General features: G+C 30.2%; 1 protein-coding gene across 1 annotated transcript in view; it reads right to left on the bottom strand.

Annotated features, from left to right (window-relative positions):
* Positions 1 to 786: 786 nt before the first annotated feature.
* Positions 787 to 19,594, bottom strand: part of LOC101900627 (nuclear hormone receptor FTZ-F1 beta) — an 85,508-nt gene continuing 66,700 nt past the window's right edge. Inside the window, exons 3-7 of the mRNA XM_059132151.1 lie at positions 6,406 to 9,030; positions 6,180 to 6,329; positions 6,012 to 6,114; positions 1,434 to 1,588; positions 787 to 1,359 (exon numbers count right to left, since the gene is read on the bottom strand). Of these exons, the coding sequence (XP_058988134.1) occupies positions 1,276 to 1,359; positions 1,434 to 1,588; positions 6,012 to 6,114; positions 6,180 to 6,329; positions 6,406 to 8,757 (2,844 nt within the window). The 5' untranslated portion in view covers positions 8,758 to 9,030 and the 3' untranslated portion in view covers positions 787 to 1,275. The remainder of the gene's footprint in view (positions 1,360 to 1,433; positions 1,589 to 6,011; positions 6,115 to 6,179; positions 6,330 to 6,405; positions 9,031 to 19,594) is intronic.

The raw sequence follows: 19,594 nt of genomic DNA, 5'->3' as shown, positions 1-19,594 counted from the left end.
ACGTTTATAGATAGGCCTTGAAAAAAATATTTTTAAAAAATCCACGTTCATTAATGGGTCTTGAAAAAATTATTTTTAAAAAATCCACGTTCATTAATGGGTCTTGAAAAAATTATTTTTAAAAAATCCACGTTCGTAGAAAGGCCTAGAAAAAATTTTTTAAAAAAATCCACGTTTATAGATAGGCCTTTGAAAAAAAAAATTTAAAAATCCACGTTTATAGTTAGGCCTTCAAAAAATATTTTTAAAAAATCCACGTTGATTGAAGATAAAAAAATATTTTTTAGAAAATCCACGATTGTAGATAGGCCTTGAAAAAATATTTTTGAAAAATCCACCTTCATTAATGGGCTTTAAAAAAATATTTTTAATAATCCACGTTCATTAATGGGCCTCGAAAAAATATTTTTAAAAAATCCACGTTTATAGATAGGCCTTGAAAAAATATTTTTAAAAAATCCACGTTCAATAATGGGCTTTGAAAAAATATTTTTAAAAAATCCACATTCAATAATTTTAAAAAATCCACGTTCATTAATGGACCTTGAAAAAATTATTTTTAAAAAATCCACGTTTATAGATAGGCCTTGAAAAAATATTTTTAAAAAAGCCACGTTTGTAGATGGGCCTTGAAAAAATATTTTTAAAAAATCCACGTTTATAGACAGGCCTTGAAAAAATATTTTTTTATCCCTAGAATTTTAAAAATGGTTTTTTTTAAATATTTTTTGAGTATCGAACTAAAAAAACACACAAATGATAATCACATAAATTAATTGTTGGGGTTGTTTTGTTTATTATTATATTTTTAATCATTATCATTTTTTTATTATTATTTTAATTTGTTATTAGGCACATCTCTTGTTTTTTATAATTATTTTATATAAAAAAAGTATTACTTAATTTGTTTTGTTGTTCTTAAACAAAGAAAAAAATAGAATTTTTTAATTGTTTTACTTCTTAAGCTTAGGTTTTCTAAATAAAAAAGTAGTATAAAAAATACTTATAAAAAACATTTTTATAAAATTGATGTTCAATTTTCCATATCTTCTATGTGTATATATATAAAAATATATATTCTGAAGAGAACAAATGCTCCGATCCTTAATTGGACAAAAAAAAGTTTTCCTTTTTTTCTCTCTTGTGCGAATACCACTTTTGTTTGTGGTATTCGAAAAAAAAAAATAATATTTTCCTAATATTGTTAATGTTGTTGTTGATGCAGATGACGATTAATGCAGTGAAATGTGTTCTGGGATTCATCAAAGGCTTTCGTCAATGTTCTCCTCGCAGAAGTTCCATTAGTAAATTGAAATCGCCACCATCTCGAGATTTTATCGAGAGCATTTCCTTACCAAGCTGTGAAGAAGAAAACAAAGGAATAAAATTTAAATTTGATTTTATTTATTGAAAAAAAAAAAAAATGAACTCACCTGACAGGTCCTCTGTAAATCCGGTATGCGCAGCAATAATTCACCAAATTTCGATGGAGTTTCCGGATAATGGGCCAATGTATAGGCCTGCAAACTTTGCAGGGCCTTTTCTTGGCACTCTCGTACCTTGACGGGCTCTTGGAGTTCAGAAGTATCTGAAAAAACATAAAGAAAAAAAAAACAAATTAATAAACTAGGACAATACAATATAGATAACAAATATATTTTGAAGGTCTTCTCGAAGATGGATTTTAGATTTTCAAGGATTAAGAATGAGGTTTACGAATTTTAATAAAAAATTTTCTCCAAAAAATAAATGCGTATTTTTTAAAAAATGTGTCTTAGACTAAATCTGGAATTTTTAAAGTACTTTTCAAGAATTAATCCTAGACATTTTTAATAATTTTTTTAAAGACTAATCCTGGATTTTTTAAACGTACTACGACCAAATTTCTTAGATCTCTTTGGAAGGTATAAACTTTTTTAAGAACTTTAAGGATTAAACGTGAAATTTTGTAATAAAATTTTAGAGGAACAACAAGATCTGGAGAGCTTAAATACAATTTCCCAGGGGCAACCACAGGATATCAAAAAAAAAAGAAAATAATAAAAATTGAGCGCTCCCCAAATTGATTTTCTGAGGGCAACCAGAAAACTCTTTAAATGAATTCGATAAGGGACAACCATATCCCTATATGTGGTCTGAAAAAAATACATTGTCAGAGGAGCAACCAAAGGCTTTTCAAATTGATTTTCTGAGGCACAAACAGAAGTTTTCAGAAGAGATTTGCAGGCTAAAGGCTTTTAAAAACGAATTCAGATGAGCAGCCAGACTCCTAATGTGGACCTGCTAAAATACAGTGGCAAGCAAAGACTTTACAAGTTGATTTTCTGAGGGGCAAAGAGAAGGTTTTAAAATAGATTTGCTCTTGGACAACCAGAAACTTTTTAAATAGAATTTTCGATGAACAACCTTACCACTAATGTGGACATCCAAAACACATTGTCTGAGGGGCAACCAAAGGCCTTTCAAATGGATATTCTGAGGGACAAAAGTAGGTTTTAAAATATATTATTTGCGGGACCATAAGACTCCCACTGCGGACTACTCAAATACTTTTTTCCTGAAACAACCAGAGGCTTTCCAAATAGATTTTCTGTGGGTCTTACAGAGGTGTCCACAACATATTTTTTGGGGATACCAGATACTCCTTAAATAGATATACTGAGAAACAACCAGACTACTAATTTGGGCTGGGACAACCAAAGACTTTCCAAATTGATTTTCTGCGAGACAACCAGAGGCTTTTGAAATAGGGTTTCTGTGGGACAACCACGGACTACTAATATTGGTTTGCTAAAATATATTTTCTCAGGGACGAACAAAAGCTTTCCAAATTGATTTTCTGAGGGACAACAAGAATACTGTTGCGGACTGTGGGACAACCAGAGATTCTATAAATTGCTAAAAAACATTTTCCCCAAGGACAACCAAAGTATTTCCAAATGATAGGGATAAACAGAGGTTTTCAAATATATATATTTTTTGTGGAACAAGACTTCTACCGTGGATTACCCAAATACTTTTTTAATTTTCTGGGAGACAATAAGAGATGAAAACCTCTACTTTTTAAATTAATTTCCTTAAGAAGCTTCAATTAGACCTCTAAAGATGGACTTTTGAAATAGATTTTCGGCAGAATATTCTGTCTTCTAAAAGTGGACTTTTCAAAAAGATTTTCTGAGGGACCGTCAGCTCCATAACGTAGAATTTTTAAATAAATAGCAAGTTAAAAAGCAATAAGTTCAGGCAGGCTGAATTTTGAATGCCCTCCAACATTTGGAACAAATTTAAAAATAAAAAAAGATGATTAATAAAGGTCCTCAAGGTGACCTCAAGCTCAAATAATTGTTTTTATTAACTATGCAAAAGGTCGAAAAACCAGAGAAAATATTTATAAAAAAAGATGAATAAAAATAAAAAAAAGAATCCCTTGAAAATTCTATTAAAATCTTAAAAATACTGAATATAGGGAATTACCGAGTATACCGTTCCGGAGAATAATGTATCTAAAACTATCAAAATACCGAATATAGCGAGATACCGTTATTTTTGGGCTGCATGCGCAATTTTCAGTCATAGGCTGAAGAACCCATTACGAACTTTAAATACGAAATTTGAAACAACTCCAGTGATTTATGTCGCTAAAATCATCAAAATACCGAATATTGGGAAGTACCGGTATATGGGGTCTATATGAAGACCTAGACCTGCATAGACAATTTTCTGTCATAGTCTGTAGTACCCATTGGGAATTTCAAATGCGAAATTTAAAACAATTCCCGTGAATAACGTCAAAATACCGAATATAGGGAGGTTCCGTTATATGGAGGCTATACGAAGACGTGGACCTGCATATGAAATTTTCTGTCATAGGCTGTAGTACCCAATGGGAACTTCAAATACGAAATTTGAATAAGATCCGGTGAATAATGTCGCGAAAATCATAAAAATACCGAATATAGAGAGGTACAGTTATATGGGGGCTACAATTAAACGTGGCCCTATATAGCCCATTTTCAATACCAAGACGAAAAACACATTTGAGTAAAATTTTATCAGTCAACTTCAATTCGTTGGGAAGCTAGAGTGATTTCCACAGATGGAATATTAACCGGAATATTGACCAAAGCGTATCTGACCTAAGACTGATATAAATATTACAACGTGCCATATATGGACAATATCGTCCACTTCCATACTTTAAATAAGATATGTGCAAATTTTTGGAAAATGTGAAAATATTGGTTAGGTATCAGATGTAGCGGACCGAAATATTCCAATTCATCTAATGCAATTAAAAATATTAGTATTTTGCAAAATTTCATAAATTTTGATAAATTACATATTCATATGAGATTTCTGGTTACGATGAATATTTAGATATAGAATGTTGTAAAGAATCACCGACTTTTTTCACATTTTATGACACATATAAGTATTGGAAATTGTGACCCTTTGTGGGGTCACAACACATCTTGCGTTGGATGTATGAAATTTGAAAAGACTTGGATGCTTATTTCGCTTTCTTTAAATGTTGAACCCTATGTGGGGGAGGTACCAGAAGAAATGGTCCGATCTCTACCATATTTATGACATATTTTGTGTTGATGGAAATATTAAGATGTAGCAAGTCTGACGTTATTTTTACCCTTTGTGGGGAGGTACCATAGGAGTGTACCGATATATCCCATAAAAAAAGAAGATATAAGAAAATATTGTGATGTGTGAATTATAATCGTTTTGGTTATTTAAATTTTTACCCTTTGTGGAGGAGGCAACTGACGGAAGGGTCCGATCTCTACCATTTTTATAACAGATTTTGTGTTGATAGAAAAATTTAGATTTTCCAGGTCTGAATGAAATCAGATGTTAATTTCGTGTTTTATAAGCTTCATGGATTATCAAAATTTTGACTCTTTGTAGAGGAGGTAGCAGAAGGACTGAACCGATATACTCTATCTTCACACCAGACCTTGGGTTAGGAAAAATATTGTGACATTTTATAAGAGTTATAATTATTCAACATTTTGACCCTTTTTGGGGGAGGCGGACCGATATTATCTATTTTCGAACCTAACCTAGAACTGATGCAAATATTAGGATTTGCAAAGTTGGGGCAAAATCGGATTATTCTTTTGCTTTCTGTGGGGGAGCTACCGGGGTGAGCTAGCAGAAGGAGTGGACCGATATTTCCCATCATATACGTTTAAAATTTATTTTAGATCGAATTTTTGGAGGCCTTCTTCAATGGATATTCAAGAGGAAAAAATTTGACTTTTCAAATACATTTTAAATCCTTTTTACAAAGCTCATCTCTAGAAGTTTTTAACTGATTTCAAAACTGTATTCTAAGTACCATGCCTGGACTTTTTAAATAGCTTTAAAAATCGACATTCTAAACCTATCAGCGGAATTTTTAAATTTAAGTTTTATGGTCGATCTATGGACTTTTTAAATTGATTTTGAATAGATTTTCCACGGACCAAATGGGGTCCTGTTAAATAGGGTTTCTAAGGCCTAACTATGGACTTTTCAAATCGAGTTTTAAGGCCAGATTCTGGGTCAAAGGGCTATATGTGAAATTCTAAACCGGTTTTCAAAGATGCTAACGATTATTTTTTTTTTAATTGAGTATCAAAGGACGTAAATGAAACATTTGAAACTCGGCTTCTTATGGCCTAAAAATTACTTCTTTAAATTATATTTTTTAAGGCATATCTGTTAACTTTTCAGATCGATCTTTAAGGTTAGACTCTGGACCCTTCACAGCGATTTTTACATCCATTCACATTTGATTTGCAAAGGTCTATATATGAATTTCTAAACCGGATTTCAAAAGTCCTAATGACTAAATGATTATCTAAGGTCCTAAGGATATCATTCTAAACTAATCTCCTAATGCCCTAAAAATTACTTATATTCCTAAGGTCCTAACTTATATGCCTAAGGTCCTACTGTGAAATTTCTAAATCCATCTTCGAAGGGACATTTAGAGCTGGATGATTTCAACCTACCCGATTGCAGTAGGACAATCACTTTCATTGCCACATATTCATAACGATCGACCCGTAAACGTCTTAAATGGTCTGTCAGATTCAGCATTCGTTCAATGCAGGGCTGGAAAAAAATACGAAAATAATTTTAATATTTTTTCGGTAAGACATAAATCCCATGAGGCTTACCTGAAAACCAGTTAATTTGGCCTGGGCCAGATTGATTGTTTTGCCCAAGGACATTTTAATTTCTCCCGGTACATCTATGGAACGATAGCAGCAAGAGAATAATAAAAGTTCACACCACGAATTGATGAGTAGGCAAATTTGATCGTCAATCTGGTGGGGAAGGGGAGAGAGAGAGAAAAATGATTAAAAAATTGCAAAAAATAAGGAAAAGGGTTTGGGGTCCCACCGAAATATTCTTGAATAGCGGCAGACTTTTACACCACTTCACAATCTTATAGAGACGATGATCGGCCACCTTACACAGATGGGCAATCAAATCGGGATTGGTACTCGACGACAGACCGGCACTGGCCAGCAGTGGATTGGTCATTTGCCTGCCAGCTGCAGATGAGGATGACGATGATTCGTTGGAGGATGAATTCAGGGAGGCCGACGATGATGAGGTGGTCAGGGGTTGATTGAGACGGGCCAGTTCCGCCTCATTATATTGCCATAGATGTTCAACATCCATTATCTCTTGGAGAAGTTGGGGAATACTGGAATTGGTGTGGGAAGCTGTAGAAGATTGTGGGCCGGCCTGATTGCGTGGCGAACTGTGTAGGCCATTGTTAAGAGAGGCGGCCGAGGGGAGGGGATGGGGAGCTGCAGCATTGCCATAGTTGTCATTAAGTTCGGTTTTAATGGTGGTCGCGTTGGTGGGGTTGGGAGTGTGACCTCCTCCTCCACCCCCAAAGCCATTGTTGGGAGAAGAATGCATTTGAGGCACCTGCTGATGGGGAGAATGTTGAGACGGATTTAATCTCTGTTGCAATTGATGCTGTAGCTGCGTTTGTTGTTGTTGCGTCAGGAGATTTTGCACGGTGGATTGGTGCTGCTGCTCCGGACTCAATAGGGGACTCATAATGGAATTCGGTAGGGTATATGAACATTGATAGGTGGAACGGCCACCCCGGGTACGATCCTCCCGTATGGCCTCCAATTTCATACCCTTCTGCAGACATTTATCAAAACGACAGGCCGGACACTTTTTGCGCGTGGTAATGCTCACGGCACAGGGCCCACCCCGAACACAGACATAGTTCTTGCGATTTTGGACGGTACGCTTGAAGAAGCCTTTGCAGGATTCACAGGAGAAAATGCCATAATGGAAGCCGGAAATTTTATCGCCACAAATGGGGCAGGGTGAGTTGATGAGCTGCTGGCGTGATATGCCCGCCGAGGCGGGAGAGGCTGGTAGGCCGGTTGTGGGATCGGTGGCCATGTTGAAAGCTGCCGCCGCCGCCGTTGCCGAGGAAGAGCATGACGAGGTGGCATCCATGGACAAATTCTGCACTTCATGGGAAACGCTGTCCATTTTTGCTGCCGCCGATGCCGTGGCTGCCGCCTGGCCGCCAGAACTACTGGCCATTGGACGGTAGAGTAAAGTGGAATGATGTAAACTATTGCCCGCCGAGCCGTTGTAGTTGCCGCCATAGATTGCCGCCGCCTGATGCCTGGCTTGTATGGGCGAATGGGTGGGACTGAATTCCGAGGAATACGAATAGCAGGAGCTGTGCGAAGCATCACTGTTGTTTCGCGACAGCGATGGCGTGTAGGGGGCGTGGCGTGACGTCAACGGCGATTGGGAGGGCGAGCTGTGCGTGTACACGGAATGTATGGCAGAATCGGGACTGGGATTGGCAGGTAGATGAGGCAAAGCTGTGGTGGACTTTTGGCGGGCCAGCAGGGGAGAATTCACCAGAGAGGCCACATGATCGGGTGGCTCATATTTCAGGTTGATCGGATCACTTTGAGTGGGTGCCAGCTTGAGTTTGGGGTGATATATGGCCGGGGTGGGATGTAAATCCAATTCGGGTTTAATCATTGGATCTTGGCCACCAGCCATTACCAGGCAGGGGGTGGTGGTGCTGGCTTCACTTTTTATTACCGCCACGGCATTTGAGGGTTCCTGGGGAACCATTGCTCCCGCTACTCCTCCTCCTCCTCCATTGCTCATGGTGGAATCTGTGTCCATGAGTTCAGCCTCCCGGGTAACCTCGTTGTCCGACAATTCTCCCTCCCAGGACATGGGCCGGGGCCCATTATGATGATTGCTGGTTGCCGGGGTGGTGGTGCTGGAGGGGGTTACCCTTCGTGTAACCTTTAGATTTTCAATATTGGTCAATTCTGTCTCGGAATCGGACTCCTCGGCCTTGGTCACCGGTATGCGTATACCATGGCCCGAAGTTATGACCCCTGTTGCCCCGGCCGCACCACTGCCGCCACTTACAATTGCACCACACCTCGAGCCATTATAAAACCCCACCGAAACTATATTGCCATTGGTCGTCGAATTGGAGGAGATGGAACCAGCCTCTTCCACTTCACATTTAATGTTCGTCACCGAAATGTTATTGCGTGTTGTTGTTGTGGTGGTGGTAATGACACCCCCAACGCCGCCGCCGCCCAATGATCCTGTGGTACACATATTCACCGGTAACTGGAAACTGGTTGCCGCTCCACCACCTGATGCCGTCACTGGTGAGCTGGTTGTGACCACAGCTGGACCCGAGATATTCTCCGTTTTTATTGTGGACATAATGGTGTGAGTTGTTGTTGTTGTATAAAAATTGAAGTCTTTTTTCTTTAATGGATTTTTGTATTCTTTTTTTTTTTTTTTTTTGAAGGGCGTTCCACGCCCTCCTTTTTTTTCCTTTTTTTGATTTGTTAAAAACTAATTGGCCTTTTGTTGTTGCAGTTGCAGAATTAAGTCTTTTTTTTTTAATTTTTGATTGTTGTCTTGTGCATTGCGATTTTTCTATAAAAATTTGATAAATGTCGTTGATCATGTAGTATCATGTTGTACCAGTGCCTGGAAGGAAAGGAAAAAAGGACATTTTTATTAGATTTTTCGGAAATATTTTTTTGGAAAAATATTTTTTTTAAAAATCCAGGCTTCCAAAATTAATTTAAAAATATTTTTTAAAAAATCCACACATCCAAAATTCATTGGGAAATAATTTTTTAAAAAATCCAGGCTTCTGATATTCATTGAAAAATATTTTTTAAAAAATCCAGGCTTCTGATATTCATTGAAAAATATTTTTTAAAAAATCCAGGCTTCAGATATTCATTGAAAAATATTTTTTAAAAAATCCACGCTTCTGATATTCAGTGAAAAATATGTTTTTAAAAAATCCACGCCTCCAAAATTCAATGAAAAATATTTTTTTAAAAAATCCAGGCATACAAAATTCCTTGAAAAATATTTTTTAAAAAATCCACGCTTCCAAAATTCATTGAAAAAGTATTTTTTTAAAAATCCACGCTTCCAAAATTCATTGAAAAAGTATTTTTTTAAAAATCCACGCTTCCAAAATTCTTTGAAAAAGTATTTTTTTAAAAATCCACGCTTCCAAAATTCATTGAAAAATATTTTTTAAAAAATCCACGCCTCCTATATTCATTGAAAAATATTTTTTAAAAAATCCACGCCTCCTATATTCATTGAAAAATATTTTTTAAAAAATCCACGCCTCCTATATTCATTGAAAAATATTTTTTAAAAAATCCACGCCTCCTATATTCATTGAAAAATATTTTTTAAAAAATCCACGCCTCCGATATTCATATAAAAATATTTTTTAAAAAATCCACGCCTCCTATATTCATTGAAAAATATTTTTTAAAAAATCCACGCCTCCTATATTCATTGAAAAATATTTTTTAAAAAATCCACGCCTCCTATATTCATTGAAAAATATTTTTTAAAAAATCCACGCCTCCTATATTCATTGAAAAATATTTTTTTAAAAAATCCACGCCTCCAAAATTCATTGAAAAATATTTTTTAAAAAATCCAGGCTTCTGATATTCATTGAAAAATAATTTTTTAAAAAATCCACGCCTCCTATATTCATTGAAAAATATTTTTTAAAAAATCCACGCCACCTATATTCATTGAAAAATATTTTTGTTTAAAAAATCCACGCCTCCAAAATTCATTGAAAAATATTTTTTAAAAAATCCACTCATCCAAAATTCATTGAAAAATATTTTTTTAAAAAATCCACGCATCTGATATTCATTGAAAAATATTTTTTAAAAAATCCACGCTTCTGATATTCATTGAAAAATATTTTTTTTTTTTTTAAATTCCACGCTACGGATATTCTCTGAAAAATATTTTTTTAAAAAATCCACGCCTCCAAATTTCATTGAAAAATATTTTTTTTTAAAAAAATCCACGCCTCCGAAATTCTTTGAAAAATATTTTTTTAAAAAATCCACGCTTCTGATATTCATTGAAAATTATTTATAAAAAATATTTTATAAAAATATTTTTTTAAAAAATCCACGCCTCCAAATTTCATTGAAAAATATTTTTTTTTTAAAAAATCCACGCCTCCGAAATTCTTTGAAAAATATTTTTTTAAAAAATCCACGCTTCTGATATTCATTGAAAATTATTTTTTAAAAAAATCCACGCTTCTGATATTCATTGAAAATTATTTTTTAATAATCCACTCCTCCAAAATTCACTGAAAAATATTTTTTAAAAAATCCACGCCTCAAAAATTCATTGAAATATTTTTTTTAAAAATCCACGCATCTGATATTCATTGAAAAATATTTTTTTAAAAAATCCACGCCTTTGATATTCAATGAAAAATATTTTTTAAAAAATCCATTTTTCCGATAACCATTGAAAAATATTTTTTTAAAAAATCTACGACTCCAAAATTCTTTGAAAAATATTTTTTAAAATATCCACGATTTTGATATTCATTGAAAAATATTTTTTAAAATATCCACGATTTTGATATTCATTGAAAAATATTTTTTTAAAAAAAATCCACTCCTCCAAAATTCATTGAAATATATTTTTAAAAAATCCACACATCCAAAATTCATTGAAAAATATTTTTTAAAAAATCCATGCTTCCGTTATTCATTTAAAAATATTTTTTTAAAAAATCCACGCTTCTGATATTCCTTGAAAATTAATTTAAAAAAAAAACCCACGCTTCGGATATTCCTTGAAAATTAATTTAAAAAAAACCCACGCTTCGAATATTATTTGAAAAATATTTTTTAAAAAAACCACGCTTCCAAAATTCATTGAAAAATATTTTTTAAAAAATCTACGCTTCTGATATTCATTGAAAACTATTTTTTAAAAAATCCACGCTTCGGATATTCATTGAAAAATAATTTTTAATAAAATCCACCCTCACGATATTCATTGAAAAATAATTTTAATAAAATCCACGCACACGATATTCATTGAAAAATATTTTTAAAAACTCCATGCTTCCGTTATTCATTTAAAAATATTTTTTTAAAAAATCCACGCTTCTGATATTCCTTGAAAATTAATTTAAAAAAAAACCCACGCTTCGGATATTCCTTGAAAATTAATTTAAAAAAAAACCCACGCTTCGAATATTATTTGAAAAATATTTTTTAAAAAAACCACGCTTCCCATATTCTTTGAAAAATATTTTTTAAAAAATGCACGCTTCGGATACTCTTTGAATTTTTTAAAACATCCACGATTCGGATATTCTTTGAAAAAATTTTTTTAAAAAATCCACGCTTCCGATATTCTTTGAAAAATATTTTTTAAAAAATCCACGCTTCCGTTAATTATTGAAAATTATTTTTAAAAGAATCCACTCTTCCGTTAATTGTTGAAAAATATTTTTTTAAAAATCCACGCCTCTGATATTTTTTGAAAAATATTTTGTTAAAAATCCACGCCTCCGATATTTTTTTTTAAAAATCCATCATTTTGTAACCATCCATGGGTGGCGCGTCCTGAGTGCGATAGTGCTGAGTCCTGTTGGTCCAAGTTCTACGGCTAAAATGGTTGCCGTTTTTGCATTTCACCCTGTACAAGCGTGGATTTTTTAAAAACAGTTTTTCAAGGCCTATCTTCAAATGTAGATTTTATAAAAATATTTTTTCATGGTCTACCTATAACGTGGATTTTTTAAAAATATTTGTTAAAGGAAATTCAATCGACTTGATTTTTTAAAGGATGTTCAATCAACGTGGGTTTTTAAAAATATTTTTTAAAGGATCATTTATCAAGGTGGATTTTTTAAAAATATTTTTTCAAGGCCTATCTAAAAACGCGAGTTTTTTTAAATATTTTTTCAAGGGCTATTGATAAACGTAGATTTTTTAAAAATATTTTTTCAAGGCCTATCTATAAACCTGGATTTTTTAAAAATATTTTTTCAAGGCCTATCCAAAAAATTGGATTTTTTAAAAATATTTTTTCAAAGGCGACCAATAAACGTGGATTTTTTAAAAATATTTTTCAAAGGCGACCAATAAACGTGAATTTTTTAAAAATATTTTTTCAAAGGCCACCAATAAACGTGGATTTTTTAAAAATATTTTTTCAAAGGCGACCAATAAACGTGGATTTTTTAAAAATATTTTTCAAAGGCGACCAATAAACGTGAATTTTTTAAAAATATTTTTTCAAAGGCCACCAATAAACGTGGATTTTTTAAAAATATTTTTTCAAGGCCTATCTATAAACGTGGATTTTTTAAAAATATTTTTTCAAGGCCTATCTATAAACGTGGATTTTTTAAAAATATTTTTTCAAGGCCTATCTATAAACGTGGATTTTTTAAAAATATTTTTTCAAGGCCTATCTATAAACGTGGATTTTTTAAAAATATTTTTTCAAGGCCTATCTATAAACGTGGATTTTTTAAAAATATTTTTTCAAGGCCTATCTATAAACGTGGATTTTTTAAAAATATTTTTTCAAGGCCTATCTATAAACGTGGATTTTTTAAAAATATTTTTCAAGGGCTATTGAACAAACAATATATTGTAAACAATATAATGAGATGACAGCAGTCTTAAGTTGGTTGTAGTTTTTTCATCTTACCCTGTAGGCCTTAATATATATTTTTTTATCCACGTTCAATATATAATCATTACAAAAATCCACATTTCATATAAACCTTAAAAATTATTTTTTAAATGACCCTTAAAAAATATTTTTAAGAAATCTACGTTTTTTATAGACCTTAAAAATATTTTTTTAAATCCACGTTTCATATAGACCCTAGAAATATTTTTTTGAAAAATGCACATTCAAAAAATATCCAATATTAAAAATAATTTAAAAATCCACTTTTATTAAGACTTTAAAAAATATTTTTTAAGAAATTCACGTCTTATATAAACCTAAATAAACACATTTTTTTAAAGAATTCACCGTCTATACAGACTAAAAATATTTTTTTAAAAAATCCATGTCGTGTATACGACTTAAAAATATTTTTTAAAAAATCCATGTCTTGTATATAACTTAAAAAATATTTTTTAAAAAATCAACGTCTTGTATGTGACTTAAAACAAAAAAATTAAAAATTGACGTCTTGTATGTGACTTAAAAAATATTTTTTTTTTAAATTAACGTCTTGTATGTGACTTAGAAAATATTTTTTTAAAAAAATCCACGTCTTGTATGTGCCTTAAAAATTATTTTTTTTAAAAAATTCACGTCTTGTATATGACTTAAAAATATTTTTTTTTTTAAATCCACGTGTTGTATATGACTTTAAAAATATTTTTTAAAATATCGACGTCTTGTATATGATTTAAAAAATATTTTTTTAAAAAATCCACGTCTTGTATATAACTTAAAAACTATATTTTTTTAAAAAATCCACGTCTTGTATATGACTTAAAAAATATTTTTTAAAAAATCCACGTCTTGTATATGACTTAAAAAATATTAAAAAAAAATTTAAAAATCCTCGTTTTGTATATGACTTAAAAATATTTTTTTTAAAAAATCCACGTCTTGTATATGACTTAAAAAATATTTTTTAAAAAATCCACGTCTTGTATATGACTTAAAAAATATTAAAAAAAAAATTTAAAAATCCTCGTTTTGTATATGACTTAAAAATATTTTTTTTAAAAAATCCGCGTCTTGTATATGACTTAAAAAATATTTTTTAAAAAAATCCACGTCTTGTATATGACTTAAAAAATTTTTTTTAAAAAATCCACGTCTTGTATATGACTTAAAAAATATTTTTTTTTAAAAATCCACGTCTTGTATTTGACTTAAAAAATAATTTTTTTAAAAATCCACGTCTTGTATAGGATTAAAAAAAATATTTTTTAAAAAATCCACGTTTTTTATAGAATTCAATATATATATTTTTTTTAAATTTGCTATTATATAGGCCTTAAAAAATATTATTTAAAAATCCACGTTCAATGTTGACCTTAAAATTATTTTTAAAAAACATACTTTTTTCTTTGAAATTAAAAAAATATATTTTTATAATTATTTTATATGGATCCGACCCTTAAAAATTTTTTTTTTTGTTAAAAATCCACGTTGTATTTTGACAATAAAAAATATTTTTTTTAATACATATCTTTTTTTAAAAAAATATATATTTTTTTAAATATATATATATTTTTAAATATATTTTTTGATATTTTTTCATTTAAAAACTTAATAAACCGTGGATTTTGACAATTAATTTTTTTTTTCAAGAGAAAAATATATTTGAAAAATATATATATTTAAAAATACATATTTTTTAAAAATATATATATATATTTAAAAATATTTATTTTTATCATATATTTTTTATATATTTATATATATATATTATTATTATATATTTTTTAAAAAATATATATTTTTAAATATATATTTTTTATTTATTTTATATATACAAATTTATATATATTATTAAAATATATTTTTTTCTTGGAAAAAAAATTAATTGTTTTTAAAAAAACTCCTTTGGAAAATATTCCATAAATTTCCCCCATATCTTGCCATTAAAATTCAAGGTCATGGAAAACATATCTCAAATCTTATTTTTCTATTGTTGTTGTTGTTGCTTGTTAAGCGTGTCCGGAGAAAACAATAATGATGAGTAGTTGTCAATAAATCCACAAAAAATAATGGCAACGAAAATGTTGAATAAGTGAGAATTTCGAAAAAAAAAACAAATCGGTGTCAATGAACTGAGGGTATACAAAGGAGAAAAAGAAGCAGCAGCAACAGCAACAACAACAAAAACTACAAACGGGAAACTAGCATAATAATGAAGCAACAGCAGCAACGGTGGCCGGCAACACACAAACACACACACACGTGCACAGTCGAAAATAATTAACATTTTTCGGTACGTTAACCTTAACCGAATTTACAATTTTCGTTGTTGTTGCTGTTGTTGGTCAATGTCGTGCCAAAGAATCTAATAGAAATTTCAAACAAAGAATGAATGACAAATGCCCATGGTTTTTGAAAAACTTCGTCGCCAATGGGAAATCTCAGCCGAGGTGCTAAACAAAATCACACATTGGCCGGCCAGGGTGGATGGATAACCAGAGATGGATGGATGGATGGATGTCAATATGCCAAGGCGTCGACCGGAGGGAAATTTCTTGTTGGCCTTATGGAAAAATTTCGAAATTATGGTGTCGGATTGCCATCATTCTTATGGAGCAGCACCCTATCGTTTGTTTATGAATTTCACCATATGGATGTTATGAAATTCGATATCAGAAGCGTTTCGATGACACATTGGGTCTTCCAATATTCTCTTTTATTTATTTGTTATTTTATTTTATTTTTTTTTTTTTTGGGATCATGATAATTCATGCTAATTTATTTGGCAAATTTATATTCAAAATTAAGTCAATTATTTTGGAAAAAAGCAAACGAAAAATAAATAAAGAAAATATAACAAAAAAAATCGATGCACCCTATTATACCCTATTTGTGGGTTTTTTTTTTTTTTTTTGAAAAAAAAAAATAGGAAATATTTTTTTTTTTTTTTTTTGAAAAAAAAAATAGAAAATATTTTTTTTTTGAAAAAAAAAAATAGAAAATAAATGGAAAAAAGTGTCACAGTGAAAATGTCACATTGTCACTTTGACATGACTAATGACATTTTAATGTAATTTTTCTTCCTATTTTGTGGTCATGTCGATCCCACATGCCTCCGAGATAGACATTTAACATCATTAACATTTCAAATCGCTGGAGACAGGAGATGAATGGCTAATTGAATTTTCTTCCAAATGTCATAGAAAAAACCGAAAAAATATTGAAAAACAAAAACCCAGGAAGCTAAAATTTTTGGAGAGTTCTTGTATTAAAAATCTAAAGAAAATTTGGAATTATTTTTTAAAGTAAAAAAAAAAAATTACTTCAAGGGAATTTTTTAAATTGTTTTTGTTTTTAATTGTTTTTTTTTAATTATTTTATTTTTTGTTGTTAATTAAAAAAATTAAATTCTTCGAAATTTTTAATTTTTTTATTAATGGAATTATTTTTATGCCCTCCACCATAGTATGGAGGTTATATTAAGTTTGTCATTCCGTTTGTAACACCTCGAAATATACATTTTAGACCCCTTAAAATATATATAATATATTTTTGATCAGCATAAAATTCTATGTCGATTTTGCGATGTCCGTCCGTCTGTCCATCTATCCGTCTGTGGAACTCTAGCACTCTAACTTCCAAACGAAATTAAGTAGGTTGATAAAATTATACTCAAATGTGTATTATGTCTGCAGGACTTTTGGTATTGAAAATTGGCCATGTAGGTCCCCGTCTTCGTATAGCCCCCATATAAGGGTACCTCACGATATTCGGTATTTTGATGATTTTAGCGACATTATTCACAGAAATTGTTTCAAATTTGGTATTTGAAGTTCAAAATGGATACTACACGCTAAGACAGAAAATTGTCTGTGCAGGTCCACGTCTTCGTATAGCCCCCATATAACAATACCTCCCAATATTCGGTATTTTGACGATTTAAGCGACATTATTTACCGGAATTGTTTCAAATTTGGTATTTGAAGTTCGAAATAAATGCCACAGCCTATGACAGAAAATTGTCTGTGTAGGTCCACGTCTTCGTATAGCCCCCATATAACGATACCTCCCGATATTCGGTATTTTATGATTTTAGCGACATTATTTACCGGAATTGTTCCAAATTTGGTATTTGAAGTTCGAAATGGATGCTACAGCCTAAGACAGAAAATTGCCAGTGCAGATCCACGTCTTCTTATAGCCTCCATATAACGGTACCTCCCGATATTCGGTATTTTGACGATTTTAGCGACACTATTCACCGGAATTGTTTCAAATTTGGTATTTGAAGTTCGTAATGGATACTACATCCTATGACAGAAGATTGTCTATGCAGGTCACTTCTTCATATAGCCCCCATATAACGATACCTCTCGATATTCGGTATTTTCATGGTTTTAGCGACATTATTTATCGGAAATGTTTCAAATTTGGTATTTGAAGTTCATAATGGATACTACAGCATATGACAGAAAATTGTCCGTGCAAGTCCACGTCTTCGTATAGCCCCCATATAACGATACCTCTCGATATTCTGTATTTTATGATTTTAGCGACATTATTTACCGGAAATGTTTCAAATTTGGTACGTGAAGTTCGTAATGGATGCTATAGTCTATGACAGAAAATTGTCAGTGCAGGTCCACGTCTTCGCATAGCCCCCATATAATGGTACCTCCCTATTTTCGGTATTTTGATGATTTTAGCTACATTATCCACCGATTTTTTTCGCATTTGAATATTGTAATGGCTTATGACAAAAGTTGCCTATGCAGGTCCACGTCGTCGATTAGCCTTAACTATTTTTAAGATTTTAACATAATTTTTAACGGATTTTATTTATTTATTATATTTTTTTTTTTTTTTTTTTTGAGAATTGCCAAAATCGTTCAAAATAGTGGAGAATATTCAAAGCTTTTTAGTTTTTTTACTTGTTTTTTTATTATTATATTACTTATTTTTGATTTTCTAATTTATTGTTTACTTATTTTTATATCTTGAACACATTTCACAGCTTTAATTTTATTTTTTTTTTAATTTTAAGAAGTATTTTGTATTTTTAGCGTTTTTTTTTTTTTTTTGTTTGTAATTTTTTAAATATTTTTTACATAAATTTCCATAATTATTTTTTTAATCCCGCATATTCTGTTTTTCTCATTTTTTTCTAATAATTATTTAAATTATTTGTTAAGCTCAAAGGGGCTCCGCCGATGGGAGTAAAACGCCGAATGCGTCGAGCAGTGGACCGTAGGGGGGAATATAAAAAGAAATGAAACACAAGGGTTTTTCTTAATATACACAACTATTTATTCTTAGTATGGTTGATGGTAACGATATTACCTTTGACAACAATATGCCTCTCTATGCACAACGATATGTGCTTGCAAACGATATTGCGGGTGTTGTCTGTCCGAATGACAGCGAAATACTACTTGATGTCTAAAGGAGGCGGCAAAACAAGTGACAAATTAATTACTCGTTAAAATGTCAAAGGCGCTAGCACAAGGTTGCAATAAACCGTAGCGCGTACATTTTAACGAATAATTAAGGACCAAACCAGGGATCAATAAAAAGCAATATTTAATACAATTCTAAATTAAACATTATTAATTTTTTTATAATTATTTTTTTATTTATTTTTAATTTAAAGAAATATTTTGTATTTTACCGTTTTTTTTTTTTTGTTTGTAATTTTTTGTTAGTTTTTTTTTTTTAAGTAATGTTTACATAAATTTCCATAATTAATTGTTTTTTTTTTTAATTCCGCTTATTCTGTTTTTTCATTTTTTTCTAAATAATAATTTATATTTTTTTATTTTTTTTTTTTTTTTATTTTATTTTCTATAATTATTTTGATTTATTTATTTTATAAAATTCTACATATTTTATTTATTATTTTTTTAAATTTAATTTTTATTATTATATTATTATTTGTTTATTTTTTATTTAACTAATTGATTTATTTTTAATTATTTTTTGTTTTTGAACTATTTTGCTTTTTTATTTTTTTATAATTTTTTTAATTTTTTTTTAATATAATATTTACAAAATTGTCCATAATTATTTGTTTTTTATTCAATTTTTTTAATTCCACATATTCTGTTTATTAATTTTTTTGAAGTCATTTATTTTTATATTGTATTATTTATTTATTATTATTTATTTATTTTATTATTTTATTTTATTTTTATTTATATTTTTTTTTTTAAATTTAATTTTTAATATTGTATTATTTTTTGTTTATTATTTATTTAAATAATTGATTTATTTTTAATTATTTATTTTTATTTATTTATTTTTATTATTATTTTGTTTTTTTTTTTTTTTTTTGTTTTTTGAATTAATTTGTCTTTTAATTTTTTTTTTTGTACTTTTTTTAAGTTTTTTTTTTTTAAATAATATTTACAAAATTTTCCATAAGTATTTGTTTTTTATTCAATTTTTGTTTGATTCCACATATTCTGTTTATTAATTTTTTTTTAAGTCATTTATTTTTTTTTTATTGTTTTAATTATTTTTTTTTAATTAATTTTGT

The sequence above is a fragment of the Musca domestica genome, unplaced genomic scaffold (assembly GCF_030504385.1).
Source record: "Musca domestica strain aabys unplaced genomic scaffold, Musca_domestica.polishedcontigs.V.1.1 110, whole genome shotgun sequence".
NCBI lineage: Eukaryota > Metazoa > Arthropoda > Insecta > Diptera > Muscidae > Musca > Musca domestica.
The sequence above is the reverse complement of the archived record's forward strand: the minus strand, read 5'-3'. Positions and strand labels throughout refer to the sequence as shown.